This window comes from Nymphaea colorata, chromosome 5 (assembly GCF_008831285.2).
Source record: "Nymphaea colorata isolate Beijing-Zhang1983 chromosome 5, ASM883128v2, whole genome shotgun sequence".
NCBI lineage: Eukaryota > Viridiplantae > Streptophyta > Magnoliopsida > Nymphaeales > Nymphaeaceae > Nymphaea > Nymphaea colorata.
Genome location: NC_045142.1, coordinates 12,963,962 through 12,983,486, shown reverse-complemented (window position 1 = coordinate 12,983,486; position 19,525 = coordinate 12,963,962). Strand labels below are relative to the sequence as shown.

Sequence of the window (19,525 nt, the reverse complement as noted above, 5' to 3'; positions counted from 1 at the left end):
CTAACCTCACCTATCCAATCGATATGATAAGACATCTCGCAAAATGTACAAGGCAACTTTCAAGAATTTCAATGGCAGTTATCTTTTTGAACTGTAACTTCTTTTAATATAGCAGTCCTTTAACTGCCAGATCTAATTTGATGGATGGTTAAAACTAGTGGACAGTCATACTTCCATGTCATGTTTTTATTCAAAAAAAGAAGTCATTTTCAAAGGGAAAACTTGTGGATGTTTAAAATATCACCAATAAGTTCTTTTCATCATAATATTGCAATAGTATTGTGGTATTTTCTCTTTTCTGATGTTAACTTAATGCTCATATAATTTCCATGCACAAAAACCTAGTAATCAACTTTTCAGTGACCTTTTTTGCAATGTATAGATCAGAAAAAGGATTTTAAGAATCAACACAACAGCCAATACGACACCCACTTGTGGCACATTAACCATACATATCTATTTGCTTTCTGGTGCATGTTTTCCTTTATTCATATCTAGTAAACAGCAAAATGTAAAATCAAGGAGAAAGTAACACACCAGCTCGCCAGTCAAATTAGTCAGGTTGCATCCTTCACTCTTTGTGTATTCTTGCTTACAGAACACACCACTCATGTTACCCTCAGACAAGCAGTCCAGATAATGCAAGAAAGGTTCCCAGTCATCAGGACTGCAAATAAAACAAAAAGGAAAATCAGGGTACCAAAGCAAGACCATAAAAACATAAGAAACCTATAAGCAACTTACTATCTAAATCCTACAATTAGATTTTCTCCTACATTTAAGAAGGACAGAGAAGTCCTGCATGGTTTGTTGAATTGTATTAAAGTGTTAGTGACAGATTCTAGAGAACAAGATGTTGTGCACAATGAGTTGGATCTATATGATACTTGTTTTCGGGACATGGGAGAATTTGGCGCCATTCGAGCCAGGACAACCATGCGTCCAGGTAAATACATAGAAATTTTTAATTTACTTTGCATTTGTTACATTTGATTCTTTTAGAACTTTCACATTGATTTGTTATATTTTTGTTTAGATTTGTGGTGGAATAGGTTTGGGTTCGATTATCCAAACCTAGCACGTTTTGCAATCAAAGTCCTCAGCCAGACATGCAGTGCTAGTGGATGCGAAAGGAATTGGAGTGTGTTCCAACATATCCATAGCAAAAAAAGGAATAGGCTCGAACATAAAAGGTTGAATGACCTTGTCTTTGTTCGATATAATATGAGGTTGAAACAAAGGTAATATAGCTTAATATTTACATTTTTTGTACAATATATTTATATGTAATTATATATTAACAAGTTTTCTCTTATTTAACATAAAGAATTACAAAAAGCATCAGCAAGGAAGCACATATCTTAGTTTGATCCTATCAGCTTGGAAAACTTTGCCGATCTAGAGCCATGGATTGAGGAAGAACCAGTTACAATATTTGATGATGACAATCTTCAATGCTTCAACCTTGAAGTTGAAGCAACAAAAGGATTTGTTGATGAAGGAGAGTCTGCTGGTGGTGAATATGATGGTGAGGATCTTCAAATTCTTAAAGATGAAGAAGAAGATGGTGATGATGATGATGAAGATTATGAATGAGAGTCAAAACTCAAAAGTGCTTTCATTTTATATGTATTGGGCCTATTCTGATGTAAATTTATAATATATAACATTTAGAACTTGTTTTTTGATGTGGTATCTCATAGACTTATGGATTTTATGACTCATCAATCTATGATTGTTGAATCTTGAATATTTTATGCTTTGTAAGTTTCTAGAATGATATTGTTATGAATTTTGATGTCTATGAATGATGAACGCGTAACTTTATAGAAATAATAAGTCTATCATTATCTAAAACATGTTTTCTATGAAGAAATTATTTTTTATTTTTACTGATTTTTTTATGAATTTTTTGATTTTTTTTATTTTTTTCTGATTTATTATTTTAAAAAAAAATACGATACGGTTACGATACGTTACGATATTTTACGATATAGCGTATCTTCAAGCCCGACTGATACGGCTTACGATACGCTTTTTACAACATTGGATACAACAGTGTATCATTCCTACTTTGGTTGGACAATTTCATCCACCTCATGAGACTTGCCCCTTTGCTTTTGACAGAAGTAATGGCCTCGGATAAATGCAAGAGATTCAATTCCTTGATTACCAAGCTTTCTCAGTTTACATCTTAGTAAAATAGTATCACTAAGGGCTAACAATTAGCACGTGATTGAGGAAGCTTCAGCAGCGACAATTTAACAGACCAAAATACAGCACCCACTCATGGTATACAATGAAGTGGGAGCATTTGTTTGAGGTCCCCTTCCTGGCTTATGGAATAGGTCACCCAAGTAATAATAGTCATCCTCATGACCTTTGCCAAGAACGACCTCTAATATATTTTTCTCTTCTCCATTTTCATTAGGCTGCATATTCTCTCCTACATCTTATGGTTCCATTGTTAGTTCTAACATAAACATATCATTGACAGAAGAAGTGACATATTCTCTCCATTTGCCAAATTTATCCTCTACAATTTGACTGAAAATGTATATGGCAAGAAGAAAAGAAATTGATTAAAGCTTATTGGGTGGAACTAAAAAAGTGACCAATATACTAGTTTTGTATGACAATTACCATCAGTATCACCTTTCATTAATACATTTACCTTCCAGACTTGTGAAGCAAGTATCAGAAAATCACTCAAATTCATGTGGAGAAATTTTTCTTTTTGAAAAATCAAGAAAATACTATAATCTGCCATGACTTGGGGTGTCACCCTAAACAGATGGTCAGATTTAGGCCATGTGAGACTGAAATAAGGATGATTTTTTTTTTTCGAACAAACAATGGGACCACACAATAAGTGATTACATAACTGGTAAGGACCACCCTACCGAGTCAAAAGAATATTCTTGGTCTCTTCCAGCTTGCATGAAATTGATGCATATGGCAACAATATCCTACTTGAAACTCGAATCATTTGGAACTAGCTTGAAGATCATGCGATATGATATCCTGTCTATTTATTGTCCACCGGAATTTTTTTTTTTGGAAATTAGGTCTTAAATACACACACACACACATATATATATAGCAACACTGCAACAAAGAGTAGACAATAAAATCGTTGTAGACTAAAGAAGGTCATTTGTACGTGTTATACGTGTTGATTGCTCTTTTTAAGACCTTCCTTGAATGTGAGATGTGACAGAAACTACTGGGCATCCGAAGTATTGAGACTTGAGATGATTGTTTCATACCAGAAACAAGAAATGAATAAGGAGATCAGGATAGTGGGGATGATGATAATGTTGACTAGTTCATTTGCTATAGTTTGTGTTGTCTGAGTACCTGGATACAAGAAGCTAAATCCTAATGCTTGTGGTCTTCTATTTGTTCACATGCATTACCTAACATTGTGACATAATAATTAGTCGTATCTGATTCATACTAGAAGTATTAGGCAATCTGTCTCTCTTATTTTGTCATGAATGCTTTTAGTAGCTTACTAACTTGATTCTGGTGCGTGAGCAATGTTTATGTGACTTTGTAGAAGCACTAATTTCACATAAGGAAATTACTACTATCTCCTTTATTTGCCAAATATTTTTAAATATATTTTCAAAGCAGTTACAAATGCATGACAGCATTTATATTATTTTATCGGAGCTATATGCATATTTTAAAACATTACCAGAACAATAGGATCTTGCTTTAGTTAACACATGTACGAGCCATATAAAATGGTTAAGTTTTACCTTGTTTGTATTAAACGTGTCCCAAATAATAAATAAAATCTTTTTGAATCTCAACCATTTGATGACAGTCATCACTGCAGCAAAGCTATATGAATATTTTAAAACATTGCCAAAATAATGGCGTCTCGCAGAAGTTAACACACATACAAGTCATATAAAATGGTTAAACGTTTACACTATTTGTATTAAACGAGCCCCAAATAATAAATCAAATCTTCTGAATCTCAACCATTTGATGATAGTCATTACTGCAACATATTTTATGGCATGAAAGACCAGGATATCAACGGCCCATATGGTACTATCTCTGAATACAATGTCATATGGGCGCAGCTATGGACACAAGTGCAGAGCATTTTCAAACAACTTAGATGCAAGGAATGGCCATTTGTGTATGTGCATAGCAACAATAGGATTTCTAGCAAACAACGACATATATTCATTAATTTGTATTCACAAAATATAAAGCACTAAAAAAATACCAACATTGTAACGCTCGATTTGTTTTGGCAGGCGGGTCGGATCGGGCCCAGATCCAGACCTGAGCTCCACTCGTGGAAGAGAGCCCGACGTCGCCCTCCTCTCCCTCGTCTTTCCCTCGTCACCCTCGTTTCCCCTCTTCGTCTCTCCCTTTGTTACGACCACAATGCAGAGAAGAGTTAGACGGAGGTCAGTGCAGCGGCGACGGAAGTGGACGGCGGCAGCGGCGGCGCTCAGGTGAACAAACGGTCTCTCATTCTATCTCTTCCTCTCTCTCCAGTGTTATCCCCCTTTCTGCCAGCCCTCTCTCCCGCACTCTCTCTCTGTCCATGCTCTCTGCTCGAGCCCTCTCCCCTCTTTCTGAGCCCTCTTGCTCGCCCTCTCTCTATGCACGCCCTCTTCCTCCCGCGCATCCTTGCACGCTCTCTCTCTGTCTGCACTCTCCCCTCTCCGTCAGCACCCTCTGCCCACGCCCTTTCCCTCTCTCACAGCCCCTTCTACTACGACCATGGGCCTCTTCTAACGACAGACCCCTCTCCTAAACCTCCTTTTCGCCGATTTTGATTCTCTTATCGCTGTTTGAACGGATTTTATGCCCATTTTGAGATGGACGAGGATCTATGTGTATAAGTGTTTTTCTAGCATGATGTGTTGATTTTCGAAGTAATAGGAAAGCATGGTAAAGATTGTGATATTGTGGTGAATGTTTAGAACCATTTTAACGAGCTTGGAAAATAGGCTTCTATTGATGTACATATATGTTGTATGTTGAGAATCTTAATTGCGGGGAACACGCCTCAACTAAAGAAAACTAATGAGAAATGTGTTAGTGATAGATTGATTGAAGCATTGAGTTTTGACGTTTGGTAACAACGTCAAGAAGTTGGGAGGAGGCCTATTGGAGGCCTTGTAGGTTGACACTACCCGTTCACACCCTCTTGAGGCGATGACATGCCTCACTAGTTATATTTTCTACTTGTATATATTGTAAAGCGAAACGAGTAGAGAATTTACCATTTGATTATGTTTGCAGGTACACTGGGTACGTCAAGTAGGCCTTGAGCAATGTGGGTTGTAGTTCGAGGTGTTTAGTGGACACGCGACAGGTATGGCGGCATTCCAGGCAAATCCTTGCCTGGGGCCAATTTGTGAATGTGTGTTCTAGGATCGTTGGATCCTCGGATTGTGATGTGATTAAATGACTGTAATATGTTTGAATGAATGTATGCATAAGATTGAATGTATGTGATTAGTTTTGTTTTTTGTTAAATGACTACGCAAATTGCATGTGCATGCTAGAATTGATAACTGCGTAGGACAGATGATGTGGGGTATCGAGTCGAGTGTCTCCTCGACTCCAAGCATGCATTAGAAAGCATCCTAGAATGACAATTGCCTAGGACAGCTACGAGCCAATCACATATCGAGACTACTCTTCGTGGTTTGGCTAAGTTTTGAAAGATATGACTGACGGGTGTGATTGTGAATGTTGTGATTTGTTGCATATGCATTGCCATGGGCAATGATACAATTGAATGAATTGAAGGGTAGTTGTACCTGTATTGTTATGACGGACTGACGGGTGTGATTGTGAATGTTGTGATTTGTTGCATATGCATTGCCATGGGCAATGATACAATTGAATGAATTGAAGGGTAGTTGTACCTGTATTGTTATGACGGCTAGCTAAGACTGTTAATGTTATGTGTAGCCCTCGTGTGGAGGCAATTGGAGGTGTAGGTGCACTTGTGAAGTGAACCAACCTCATGAGCTAGCCAATCATGTTGTGAATGATTTGTCATGTGACAAGTTTTGTTTTGGCAAGCTATTAAAAGCTCGTTTTGAAAATTGTTATGCACTTACATGTGCATGCTAGAATTGATAACTGTTTAGGACAGATGAGGTGGGGTATCGAGTCGAGTGTCTCCTCGACCCCGATTGTGCATTAAAGAGCATCATAAAATGATAATTGCATAGGACAGCTACGAGCCATCACTGATCGAGACTACCTAAGTTTTGAAAGATGTGAATGATGTGTTTGATAAGATGTGAGTGCTTATGAATGTGAATACTGTGATTTGGTGCATATGCATTGCCGCGGGCAATGATGCAAATGAATGAATTGGAGGGTAGTTGTACCTGTACTGTATGACGGCTAGCTAAGAATGTAATGTTATGTGTGGTCCTCGTGTGGAGGCAATTGGAGGTGTGGGTGCACTCGTGAAGTGTATCAACCTCATGAGCCAGCCAGTCATTTTGTGAATGTGCTATTATAATGAAAATAATGAAAGAATAAGAGATGAGAGGCCAGTGGGATGTGGCTATGTGTTTGGGAGTTGTCCCGCTTTCGCCACTGGTCTCGTCTGTTCAGAGGGCAACCGGTGCAAGGCCCCATGGTACTGTTGTGTGATGTGATTAGAGCGTTGGGTTCCCGCCTTCCCAACCTAGGTGTCCTAGGGAAGGCTGAGTATCTCTGCTTGGAATTCACACACCCATGGATGAGTGCTCTATCGTTGCAGCGGATGAATGGATCCATACTATTATGGGCCACCACGGGGGTTGTCTCTCGGCTATGGGTCGCCCATGGTGTGCACGTGTCTGTGTTTGCACCCACAGGAACTGTCAATTCACTAAAGCTAATGAAAATGAAAGTATATAATTGAAGTGTATGTGATTGATGTGTGTGTGAATTGAAATGGTGTTATCTTGGCCATTGAGTGGCCTTTACATGTCGTAGTCTCTGTGAAGGGCCTTCTTGGCAAAAGATGTGACTGCGCCCTAACACGACATGATGATGATTTGTTTTATGATTGTATATTCTCATATTTGAGCCCTACCTAAGAGGGTTTGGGATTTTCCTGGCTTGTTACTATACTGCGAAGGCTAAGCCTTCAGTTGTTTCATTTTTTCAGGTTTTGGCAGACCCGGGCAACAGGTTGATCAGATGGCTTCACTCACATCCTACTGGGGAGGTTTTGGGTCTTTGGTAGTGTCGGCGCGTCATGGTTTGGTCTCTTTGATGTCTTATTTTTGTTAGGCATCAAAGTTGTGGTTTGGGGCATTTTTATCATACACATAGATGTGACTTTGTATGAATTGAAATTGTTATATAAATGAAAGTTTGCTCCATTGTTTCGAATGACATAGCTCCCTCCTTTTTGAATTGTTGTGCAGTCGCATCTCAATGTTTTATGTTTAAAAAAAAAAATTTGTTTGAGGGTCAAAAGTTTGGGGTGTGACAAATATGGACCAAGAAAATGCAAAATATGATTTTCCTGTGCCCACACTCGTGATCAGCCATGTGGACACTGGTGCAGTACCCTTTAAGGCATGTCATTGCGACATAGTTTGCATATATTCACCTTTGTTGCATATTGGTGTGTGTAATTGGTACTATTGCATAAAGCTTGGATACGTTTGGCCTGCATAAATAGCAATTTTCATGTCTTTGTCAAAAGCAATTGCAAAGCGACATTTCTCCCCATGGTCAGGAAGAACAAATGTCCAAGTTCTTTACCAATGATAATAATGTCTGCATAGCTTCTTGGCTTAAAATTGCTTAGCCGAACGCTCAGCTAACCACAAATCTAGAACAAAAATACATTTTATCTCCTTCCTGAGCACGTCAGATACAAATGTTAATTTCCAGTAGAATTCCATTTCCATCTGACTCTCTAGGACAGACATGTGTTGTTGGCATGAGAAACTATCTTTGCCCTTTCAGGATACTAAAAGAAAGGTTAAGATAGTTATGCAACTTGATAATAAACTATAAATAAATGCAAAAAAATTATTTCTCTGACAAATATCACCATCTTAAATCTGAAAATTTGGTAAATATAAAAAACTGAGGATTTCAAAGACTCTAATTGATAGCCACAATAATAACATAAGCAATCCAATACTCTTGATGGAAAAAAGATCCACCACAAGCCTTGCAGAAATATTTTTGAACCAGTACGATCTTGGATGGTGAACTCTTCAACATGGGAAGGAAGATATTTTAGAATATGTATTTAGAAATAGAGCCCACATAAAAGCAACAAAAAGTCTTCAAAATTCAAGGCTAAACCAGCTGCAGAAGAATATCCTAGATTGATTGTAAAGAAATTTTTGTTTTACTTGATCAGACTGCTCTTAAACAGATGAGCTCTTTAGAATGACCAGTAGTGCCAGAACCGGTTTTGTAACTTCTGCAAAAAGAAAATGATTTCTCCAACCTGCTTTAGGTGTAAAATAAGCAATCTCCACTTTACAGGTCATCTTCTATTTAGAAAAACATAGTTCACTCCAATGTTTTAGTGACCAGCTCACCTCTTTTCCCAAGGAGTCAAAGATGTAGACAAGAACACTATGAGCAACAATACTTTTAAACCCCAGCAGGTACAAATTGCTTCAGCTTTCAAAGGATGATATCCATAGGATCAGAACTGTGACTGATACTTTTACAGCCACAACCCACCCCACTGTGCTAAACACCTTTGTGTCCAGAAGCAACTTAGCTTACTCCTGAGCTACAATATCAAGAATTTTTCATTTCATTTGCGAAGTATCTTAAGCTATAGTTGCAGTGTATCTTGAATGTAGCACTATTGAGAATAGCTTCCCCTCATCTGTACTTTCCTTGCATTGCCTTGCATGCGTTAACAACTTGTGACTTCTGCTTATCAACTTATCCTAGTAACTTGTTCCACAAACAAAAGATAAATACTATGACTAGAAGATCACAGCTCATCATGTGCTAATTCACAGTTAAATTATACACCTTTTTAGGAATGAGCTAGAATCGTGGTAGTTGTTTTCTAGTGATATTCTGAAGTTGTCATGAAAGAACACCAGTTAGCTTCAAAACACCCAAAATATTTTCAATATATCAGCAATCTACATGACCATGTTCGAAATTGTACTGGCTTCAATAGAGGAGAATTGATGTGATTTGTGAATCACTCTCAGTTCTCCCGCTACTCCAAATAATAGTAGTAGTAGTACTGTAGCAGTATCAGTAATAATAATAATAATAATAGACTAATAATTAATAATAATAATAACAAGAATAACAATAATATGGTTAAAGACTCGAAGTGCCACATTGTGATTAAGCACAAAAACATCTCAGTACAAGAACCAAGCCTACAGCATGATGCTTCTTCATAAAACGCATTTATAACTAAGTAGGTCAAGTACATACCAAGATTCCAAAACCTTTTGGAAGGTCTCAGCAGCAACAACATAATCAGATGCACGAGCAAGTAGTCTACCCTGTCAGCTTAAAGACAAGTAAATATTCAGCAGAAGCTACAACAATAGGAATTACACCTAGTCCATGGTGAAATATTTCAGAACTATACCTCCATAACTAATAAGGCAACCTCAACCGTAATTCCTAGGTTGTCAAAATCAGAAGTCCAACAGGTTGTTCAAGATCCTAAATAGATTAATCGGGATTTGGGACTAGTTGGGACTAGTTGGCCTCACTTGGTTCAAGTTCATTGACTATAAATAATGAAACACAAACTTTTACATGGAAACAAACACAGACAAACATATAGCTATGCAAAGAATGGGTATACGCATTTTAGGTCAAGGGCAATCAATTGACCAACAACTAAGCTGATTAAGCTACTACTATGACCAACTAGTCATTGAATTCAGTGTTTTAAAACTTGCTAAGGCAACCCATTGACTCAATTTGACTCCATCCCCTACCGGGCCAACTTAGTAAGAGAAAAGGTTCATAGTCAAAACTTAGCTTGGCTCAGAGAAACTCAGATTCACTCGGCCAAATCTCGTTTGAAACAGCATCCTAGTGTTAACTTTATATTATACAATCAACAAGGGTTTGGCCACTCGATATTAATTTTTGACATGAATCTTCTAATTTACATTGGGACATAAAATTTTAAAACTATAGCTCACTTATTAAATTTGCATATTGCACATGAAAAAATAAAGCTGATTAGGTGTAACTTCATCTACAGTTATCAACTTATTTTGAATTTTTAGATCAATTGGCTCTTATCTTTCGGAATTCTAGTTTTAGATAATAATATATACATGCATGTTTATTTGTTAACTATCGGATAGTTGTAGATGTTGAATATATTGATTTTTTATTTATGGTCGGGTGTTCATTGATATATTGATACTTGTTACTCGGTGATGTTGAAAGATGCAACTACAAAATAGTAGCAGTTGTCTGTTTCTTGTTATCACGAGTAAATATGACTTAATTATTACTTACTTGCTACTAAGTTAATTTATTTCTGAGTTACACATAGTTAAAATGACAACTTATATATTGTTTTTATTGCAAAAACAATAGTTAACAAAACCCGGCCCAAGTCACTGAGTTGACCCGTTGAGTCACAAGTCAAGGACGGATGAGTCGAGTCCCTTGGTTTCATTAAAACAGTCAATAACTGACTCAATCAACTAATGAAATTAGGACTAGTCAACTGACCAACAAATAAGATAACTAAATTACTAGTATGACCAACTAGTCGCTTGATTCAAACACAAGTCAGTCAATACCAACTCAATCAACCAATTGGTTTCTTCACAACCAAGAGTCCTGTCGGTGAAAATAGAGCTCAAAGTTGGATGCAACAAAGAAGGTAGATCAGTTTAATTTTCTAAAAACGTTGCCCCAAAGGGTTTCGTATAGCTAGTTGGGCCAACAGCTGGTAAGCAACCATTTGGTGGTTCAATTCCTATAGACGCCAACCCCATGTATAAGTCAAAGCAGGCATAGGCCTTGAGATAGGGGTATCAGCCTCCTGCCAGGTGAGCAACAAAGTCTCTCGCTACTAGTGCAGTTTCCTCAAGTCAAAAGCCAAAAGAGAAAAACGAAGTGGAGCTACAGGTCCTAGTTGTACCATAATTTCTAGAATAGCCCGTCCAGCATATTCAGCAGAATTTCATGTTAAGATTCAAGAAGTATGCTTTTATGGTATCAATATCATGGTTAAAAAGATTGGCATAAGACATCACAGACAATTTATCAATTAACATTTAGGAAAGATGCAAGCTATCCCACAGGTGCAACCAATGATTGTGGCCCTATATACACCCACCGGATGCAGTAAACTGCATCCAAGACCAACATCATATTTTTTTTGGGGTATGGCGATCCTGCATCCTCTTTTTCTTTTTAAAGCATGTATCGAATGCTCGCCTGTTCTCTCTCTCTCTCTCTCTCTCTCGCGCTTGTAGTCACTTATTTCTGACACTAATGTCATCCCTTAAAAAGGAGATGGCACATAAGGTAAAGGATTAGTTGTCAACATCCCAAGTAGTTGATAGAGTCGATTATTGACTGGACCTGCATTTCAAACTAGCGAGTCAGTGACTAGTTGGTCAGACTAGTCAACCAGTCAGCCCAGTGGTTGGTCAGATGACTATCACTAACCTTTTCTATATGTATTTACTTATATATAGTCAATTGACTTGAATATAGTTGGACCGACTAGTCCCAAATCCCAATTAGTCTTTTTAGGGTCTTCAATGATTTGTGTCCAAGTTCTGACCTTGAAAACTTGGGATAAAGCATCAAGAAAATGTATAGACATCTTCCATGAGCAGGATATAAACATTTGAAATGAAATTATTGCACATATGAAATTGCAACAGCAATATGGGTTTAATTTCTACAGCTGGCTTTTCCAGAATAATTATTTCTACATCCAAATAATTACTTTAATTCGTAATTTCACTAGAAAAAAAGATTGACTTCAAATATCTGGAACTGGCTGAGGAAGATATCACAAAAGAAGGTAGATGCTGCAGAATTACCTGTAATTTAAGTCTGTCAACTTCAATAACAAGAAGAGAACCCAATTTTCCGGAAAGGACTTCCAGTGCTGTTGTATATTTTCCTTGTTCTTCCAAAATTGATATATATACAAGAAGTGCTGCAAAAGCAGTATGATAGTTTTACAGAGAGCTTTCTTACACATAGCTGATGAATAAAGACTGAGAAAGCACCTTCAGATTCATGCAAACCATGTGAAGTGATATGCTTTTTAAGCAAAGCTTCAGCCAGCTGTAGCAGCTTTTCTCCTCCATCACCACAGAAAACCTAAAGACAGTCATCACAGTTAAATCTACCACTTCTGAAAACAGATAAATGCAGCAGCATAAGCAAGTTCCAGGTCCTGATTATTGAAGTCCTACTTGTTGAGACTGTGAGTACACAACAAAATAAATAACTGAGATGGAAGCACATGAAATGTTTTAAATGACAATTAAGTAAATTAGAAAGATGACCAAACTAAAGGAAATACAGAACAGTCAGACATCTCATAAGACCATTAAATTAATCATGCACCTAAACAAGTACTTGTGCTGTTGCTCTTTTAGAACTAGATAGTCTTCACCATAGGCTTAACAACTTGGTTTTTCATAGATGGTCATACTCAAAAACTTAAAGTGACAGGATCAAGCAAACTTCCAATCCACACAAATGCACTTCAACAGATCTTCGGTAGGTTCAAACAAGGCAACAGTATCTGCAAAAAGATAGACTTATGAGCAATTTTGCAGGGAAAAGAAATACCAGTTGAGACACCTATATGGCAAGATAATGCTACCAAAAAGGAACTATCAATTCAAGTGAGGAGCAGCACTTCAGAAATTCTATTGAGCCTGTGAACTGATTTGAGCTGTCTTAGTAATAAAAAGAGGATGAGAAGAACATTTTCTGTACTTGACCACAGCATTTATTACAAGCCATAGCATCCCAATGGGAATGGCCTGAGAATAGTATCATGTCTAAGAGTTTGAAATATTTAGATAGCCAAATATGTCTAGTCCCTAGTTTGTAAACCTTGGATGCAAAACAAGGGAGCAGACTTGGGCTCGTCATATTCACTGCCTCAATAATCACTATTGACGAAATGTATCTGAATGGGTCATGGGTCCAGACCCACCCCGTCCATTCCTTAAGTGTTGATGATTGTCGTACACTTAAGTTGTTGTTTACCCTAATTTAATAGTTAATGGAAAATTTTTTCCATCTGTTTTTTAGGGGGTTTCCATGTTAAATCTGTGTGTTCTCTTCTCCTCTTTGTTATCCATTATTCTACATGGTATCAGGGCCAGTTTTTTTTTTATCAAAGAAAATTTTTTGCTGAGGAAGTCATCGCCTGTGTGATAGAAATGTAGCACCAATATCTATAACCCGAAAACAACACTCACGCAGGAAGATAGAGATAGAGAGAGAGAGAGAGAGAGGGAGAGAGAGAGAATGAAAACAAGAAGAAACTGAGGAGAAGAAGCCGTTGCCAAAATGGTTTGCACGGCCTCTATTTATAATCTCATTTCCAGAATTCTAAGAGTCTCCAATCGTAGAATCCTAGGAGATTTCACAAGCTCCAAGGACATTAATTACATCATAGAAACCTAAGAGACTTCACATATTACAAGGATATTAACTACAACATAGAATCCTAGGAGACTTCCCATATAACAAGGATATTAACTACAACATAGAATCCTAGGAGACTCTTCACATGTTACAAGGACATTAAATATTTTAACACATTCAACAAGGAGGTGGAATCCTAAGAGACTCCTCTTCAACGTGCTGGTGAAGGATTTATATTTTAACACCCTCCCTCAAGTTGTGCATGGTTTTGCACCATGTACAACTTGCCTTTTAGAAACCAGAATCGTTCCTTTGTTAATCCTTTTGTAAATAAGTCTGCAACTTGTTCATCTGTACAAACATAAATAGGCTGAATCTCCTTGTCTTCCACCTTTTGTCTAACAAAGTGTTGATCAATCTCAATGTGCTTTGTTCGACCATGTTGTACGGGATTAAAGGCAATGTTAATAGCGCTTTGATTATCGCACATTAACATTGATGTTTTAATCTTTTCTCCAATGTCTTCTAGCAAATGTCTAACCCATGTAACTTCAGCAGTACCTGCAGCCATGCATCTGTATTCAGCTTCAGTGCTGGATCTTGCTACTGCCTTTTGCTTTCGACAACTCCAAGACACAAGATTACGTCCAATGAAAATACAAAAACCAGAAATGGACTTTCTTTGATCTGGATCTCCAGCCCAATCTGCATCTGTGAATGTCATAAGTTGATGTCCAGTAGTTATATTTTCACTCTTACCATAAACTAAGCCATCTCCTGCTGTCCCTTTAAGATATCTTAATATTCTTTTGACAGCATCCATGTGAGTATCTCTAGGTGCATGCATAAATTGGGATACTTGATTCACGGCATATATAATATCTGGTCTAGTAAATGTAAGATATTGAAGTGCCCCAACAATACTTCGATATTGCGTAGGATCTTCATATAACTCCCCATCTTGAGCACTTAGTCTTTGATTTAGAACACTAGGAGTTCCAACAGGCTTACAATCAGACATACCTGACTTTTTCAACAGATCCAACGTGTATTTCTGTTGTGTCAATGTGAGGCGATTATTGTGCCTATCAATCTCCACTCCAAGAAAGAATCGTAAATCACCAAGCTCTTTCATTTTGAAGTTTGGCATCATCAAAACTTTAGCTTCTTCTATGTGTTTTTCTGAATTGCCTGTGATAACAATATCATCAACATATATAAGAAGTAAAGTAAATATGTTTTCCTTTCGATAAATGAAAAGAGAGTGATCTAGAGGACATCTCCGAAAACCACATTCTTGAATCTTGCAAGAGAAACTGTCAAACCACGAACGTGAGGCCTGTTTAAGTCCATAAATAGATTTTCTTAGTTTGCAAACCCATGCATGAGAGTCTCCTTTCGTGTATCCTGGAGGTTGTTCCATATATACTTCCTCCCTTAAATCACCATGAAGAAAAGCATTCTTCACGTCCATTTGATGTAGTCTCCATCCATATTCAACTGCCAATGATATAATCACGCGAATTGTTCCCATTTTGATCACAGGGCTGAATGTCTCATCATAATCTTCTCCATATTGTTGTGTAAACCCTTTTGCTACTAACCTTGCTTTGTGTCTTTCTATGCTGCCGTCAGGTTTGTATTTAATTTTGTATACCCATTTGGAGCCCACTACGTTCTTTTCGTGTGGCCTTGGAACGATCTCCCATGTTCCACATTCATGCAAGGCATCCATTTCTTCTCTCATAGCCTTTCTCCAATGATGTGATTTTGATGCTTGATCAAATGAAGTAGGTTCTTCCTCCTTGCCAACTTTTGCCATGAATAACTGAAAATCAAGTGATAAAGAATCATAGCTAACCCACCTTTGAATGGGATGACGAATGCGTTGGGATCTTCTAAGGTGGGGCATGTTGTCTTCTTCACTGTGAGCATCTATGTCCCTTAGTCGTCGACTGTAGATAAGACCCGAATACCGATGTGCATCGTTGCTCTGTTCTTCATTATTGTTTTCGTGATGACTTGATGACTGTGTTGGATCTTCTTGATTTTCACTTTGAGCCATATCCGACGGTTGTATTGCTCTCTCTGAATCTTCACTTTAAGGCACATCATTTTCTATAACAGGATCTGCATTGAATAACTGTGTACTGGTCCAGGGATCATAAGATTCAATGGTCATAGGCATTTCATTTGTATTATCAAAACTATGTTCATCAAAAATGACATTTCTTGAAGTTTTGATACGTTTAGTTGTTGGATCATAGCATCGAAAACCTTTATATTCATCAGCATATCCAACGAATCTACATTGAATAGCTTTGTCTTGAAACTTGTTCCTCAAGGCAGCATCAACGTGAACATAGCATACACAACCAAAAACCTTCAAGTTCTTGTAATCAGGTTGTTTGCCTAAGAGTGTAAAATATGGCGATTTAGACATCAAGAGTGTCATAGGCAAACAATTTATTATGTATACAGCAGTATGGAAGGCTTCAGTCCACAAGGAAATGGGCACATTAGTATCATGCATCATGCTCATGGCGCTTTCAACTATATGTCGATGTTTCCGCTCAACTACACCATTTTGTTGTGGTGTGTAAGGGCAGGAAATTTGTCTAGTTATCCCTTTTTCACGTAGAAATTCAATAAAATCAAGCGAGGAATATTCTCCCCCTCCATCACATTGAAAATGCACCACATTGGATGAAAATTTAGTTTGAATCATGGCATAGAAGTTTTGAAATATGTGAGGTACTTCTGATTTGTGTTTCATGAAGTAAATCTAGGTGAAACGTGAGTAAGAGTCAATGAATAAGACATAATATCTTGACCCAGACATGGAATCAATAGGGGCTGGCCCCCATACATCAGAAAAAATAGTTTCAAAAGGTTTGAAAGCCCTTTGATTTATATTATGGAAAGGTAAAACATGACTCTTACAAAGTCCACAACTTGAACATTTTTTGACACTTGAAGTAAGAGGTAAACTTGATCTTGGAATGAGACTATCTGTGACAAGTTTTTCAATGAAATGTCGACCACAATGTCCTAGCCGACTATGCCACAAATCAGACTCCAAAAATTGGTTAGGGCCCCTTACTTTTGATTGAAAATGGCAAGAACTTGGCACTGATGACGCATTATGAGAAAGAGAAAATGTCTTCAATCCTATATCAAAAGTGGATGAATCCTTGGGTAGACATTCCTTGAGGACGTACATATTCCCTTGACGCTCCCCTCTAGCGAACATTTTCTTCGTTTGGAGGTCCTTGACATAGACAGAAGAAGGTGTGAATTCAACAGAAGAGCTTGTATCATCAATGAGTTTAGAAATGGATATGATGTTCTTTTTGATATTGGGAGCAAGAACAACATTAGACAGTGATAGAGACGAGGATGACAATGGAATATGTGCATTTCCAATATGTGTAATAGGATGAGATTTTTCATCACCTGTTATAATGCAACTTCTACCGTAATGAGGGGATAAGTTAGTCAATTTACCTGCATTTCCTGTCACATGGGTAGCTGCACCTGAATCCAAGAACCATTCTCCCTGCTCATTTTGCTTTATAGTCATCTTTGAGAATGCGGCCATCAATAGTTGTTGCATATCTTCAGCGGTGGATTTAGAACTTTGTCCTCCTTGTTTATAATCATGTCTTACCCCTTTGTTTTTATTTTGAGGATTAAACCAACATTGTGCCTTCATGTGTCCTTTCTTGTTGCACTGAAAACAAATTGGTATTTTTCTTGAAGTATCCAAAGGAGACATACCTTGGTTATGTGGTGTTGGTAGAATGCCACGACCACCATGGTTGGAGTTCCCATGGCTCTTACCAAACTTTACATTCATAGCCAACACATTTTGGGAGTTCCCTTGATCAGTCCTTTCAATGACTCTTTTCATATTCATTTCATGTTGGAGAAGTTTACCTTGTAGTTCGTTGAAGGAAGGCAGAACAGGAAGGACCTCAAGAGCTGTAATAAAAGCATGATAATCATGCCCAAGTCCATTCAAGGTTTGCTGCACCTTTTCCTTATCAGAAATGTTATTCCCTGAGGCAGCAAGTTAGTCTGCGACGGCCTTAATACGCCCCAAATAATCCATGATAGACGTTGAGCCTTTGCTCAAATTCTGAAATTCTTTCTTTAAGTACATAATTCGAGCTTCTGATATTTGGGAAAAGGTATCAGCAAGGGTTTCCCATAATTCTTCTGCAGTACAATCCTCAGAAACTGAAAGTAACACTTGTTGAGATAAAGTGGACAAAATATACGCAACCAGACTTTGATCACGTCTCATCCACATAGCATGTTCAGGATTATTGTCTTCATGAACAGCAATAACTTCTCCTGCCTCATTTTTTATTTCCTGTAAGACGGATATTGGTGGAGCCTTTGTTGAACCATCGAGATGTCCAAAGAGGCCTTGACTTCTTATGAAAGGCATGATTTGCCTTTTCCAGATCAGATAATTCTCATGGTTGAGTTTTTCGGTAATAAGGTGAGGAAGAAAACTTGAGGACATGCCAGAATGCGAAAGGTTTTCCATGACAGCAGAAAGGAATGGTATATAGGTAGAAGATGAGAGGGAAAGAAGACACGATATAACAAGATGTGTCCTTGGGTAAGCAAGAAGAAAAAGGAACAAGAATTGCGCAAGAGAAAAGTAAATTCAGGATAGAGACAAGATGAGAAAAGAGTTCTAACCAGATCAGACCTGTTTGGGCATTTCGTTTGGTAGAGATAACGTAGCCTGGCGCTTTGATACCATGATAGAAATGTAGCACCAATATCTATAACCCGAAAACAACACTCACGCAGGAAGATAGAGATAGAGAGAGAGAGAGAGAGAGGGAGAGAGAGAGAATGAAAACAAGAAGAAACTGAGGAGAAGAAGCCGTTGCCAAAATGGTTTGCACGGCCTCTATTTATAATCCCATTTCCAGAATTCTAAGAGTCTCCAATCGTAGAATCCTAGGAGATTTCACAAGCTCCAAGGACATTAATTACATCATAGAAACCTAAGAGACTTCACATATTACAAGGATATTAACTACAACATAGAATCCTAGGAGACTTCCCATATAACAAGGATATTAACTACAACATAGAATCCTAGGAGACTCTTCACATGTTACAAGGACATTAAATATTTTAACACATTCTACAAGGAGGTGGAATCCTAAGAGACTCCTCTTCAACGTGCTGGTGAAGGATTTATATTTTAACACTGTGTACACCATCACTAGCGCCATCGCCTAAGTGTGCCATCACCTAAGTGCGCCATCACTGGAGCCGCTGGTGGAGCCATCCGTTGAGTGCACTGGAGCCACATTTGATGTAGTCGCTGCTTCTGTCGCTGCTTCTAAAGCCATCGCCCGAGTGCACTTTGGCTATAGCAGTTGCCCAACGTGCATTTTTGTTGATACGTCTGTGTGTAGTTCTGGACCTACGGACTGGAGCAGATCTCCTTGTGTCACCTGAAGTGGTGCCATCATCTGTGTGCAGTCCTGGTGCTGCAGACTTGAGCAGGTCCTCTTGCGTCGCTGGTTTCTATGCATCAAGATTCCCTTTTCGCCTGATGGCTGCTGAACAGAAAGGGGATAGCTCGAAAGTCACGACGATTCACTTGACCAAAGACAATTACTGTCGCTGGTCTGCAGCCATTACGATGGAAATTGCTGGCCGTGGCCAGATTTAAGAAAAAATAGCTTGATGAAACTGATCCCTACTAGGAAACGTGGTATCTTGAAGACAACCAAGCCAAAACTTGGATTGTTAACTATGGTTCTACTGAAATTCAGTCATTGGTTCTTCGGAAAAGGACTTCCTACGATATGTGAGTTGTCCTTGAACAGATGTATGGGCAAAATTAGAAAGATGTCTGTGTCTACCAATTGATGAA

General features: G+C 38.1%; 1 protein-coding gene across 1 annotated transcript in view; it reads right to left on the bottom strand.

The window, feature by feature from the left end:
• LOC116254260 (N-terminal acetyltransferase B complex auxiliary subunit NAA25) overlaps positions 1 to 19,525 on the bottom strand; it is a 63,426-nt gene that overhangs the window by 32,217 nt on the left and 11,684 nt on the right. Inside the window, exons 5-8 of the mRNA XM_031629519.2 lie at positions 12,231 to 12,324; positions 12,039 to 12,157; positions 9,436 to 9,506; positions 538 to 667 (exon numbers count right to left, since the gene is read on the bottom strand). Of these exons, the coding sequence (XP_031485379.1) occupies positions 538 to 667; positions 9,436 to 9,506; positions 12,039 to 12,157; positions 12,231 to 12,324 (414 nt within the window). The remainder of the gene's footprint in view (positions 1 to 537; positions 668 to 9,435; positions 9,507 to 12,038; positions 12,158 to 12,230; positions 12,325 to 19,525) is intronic.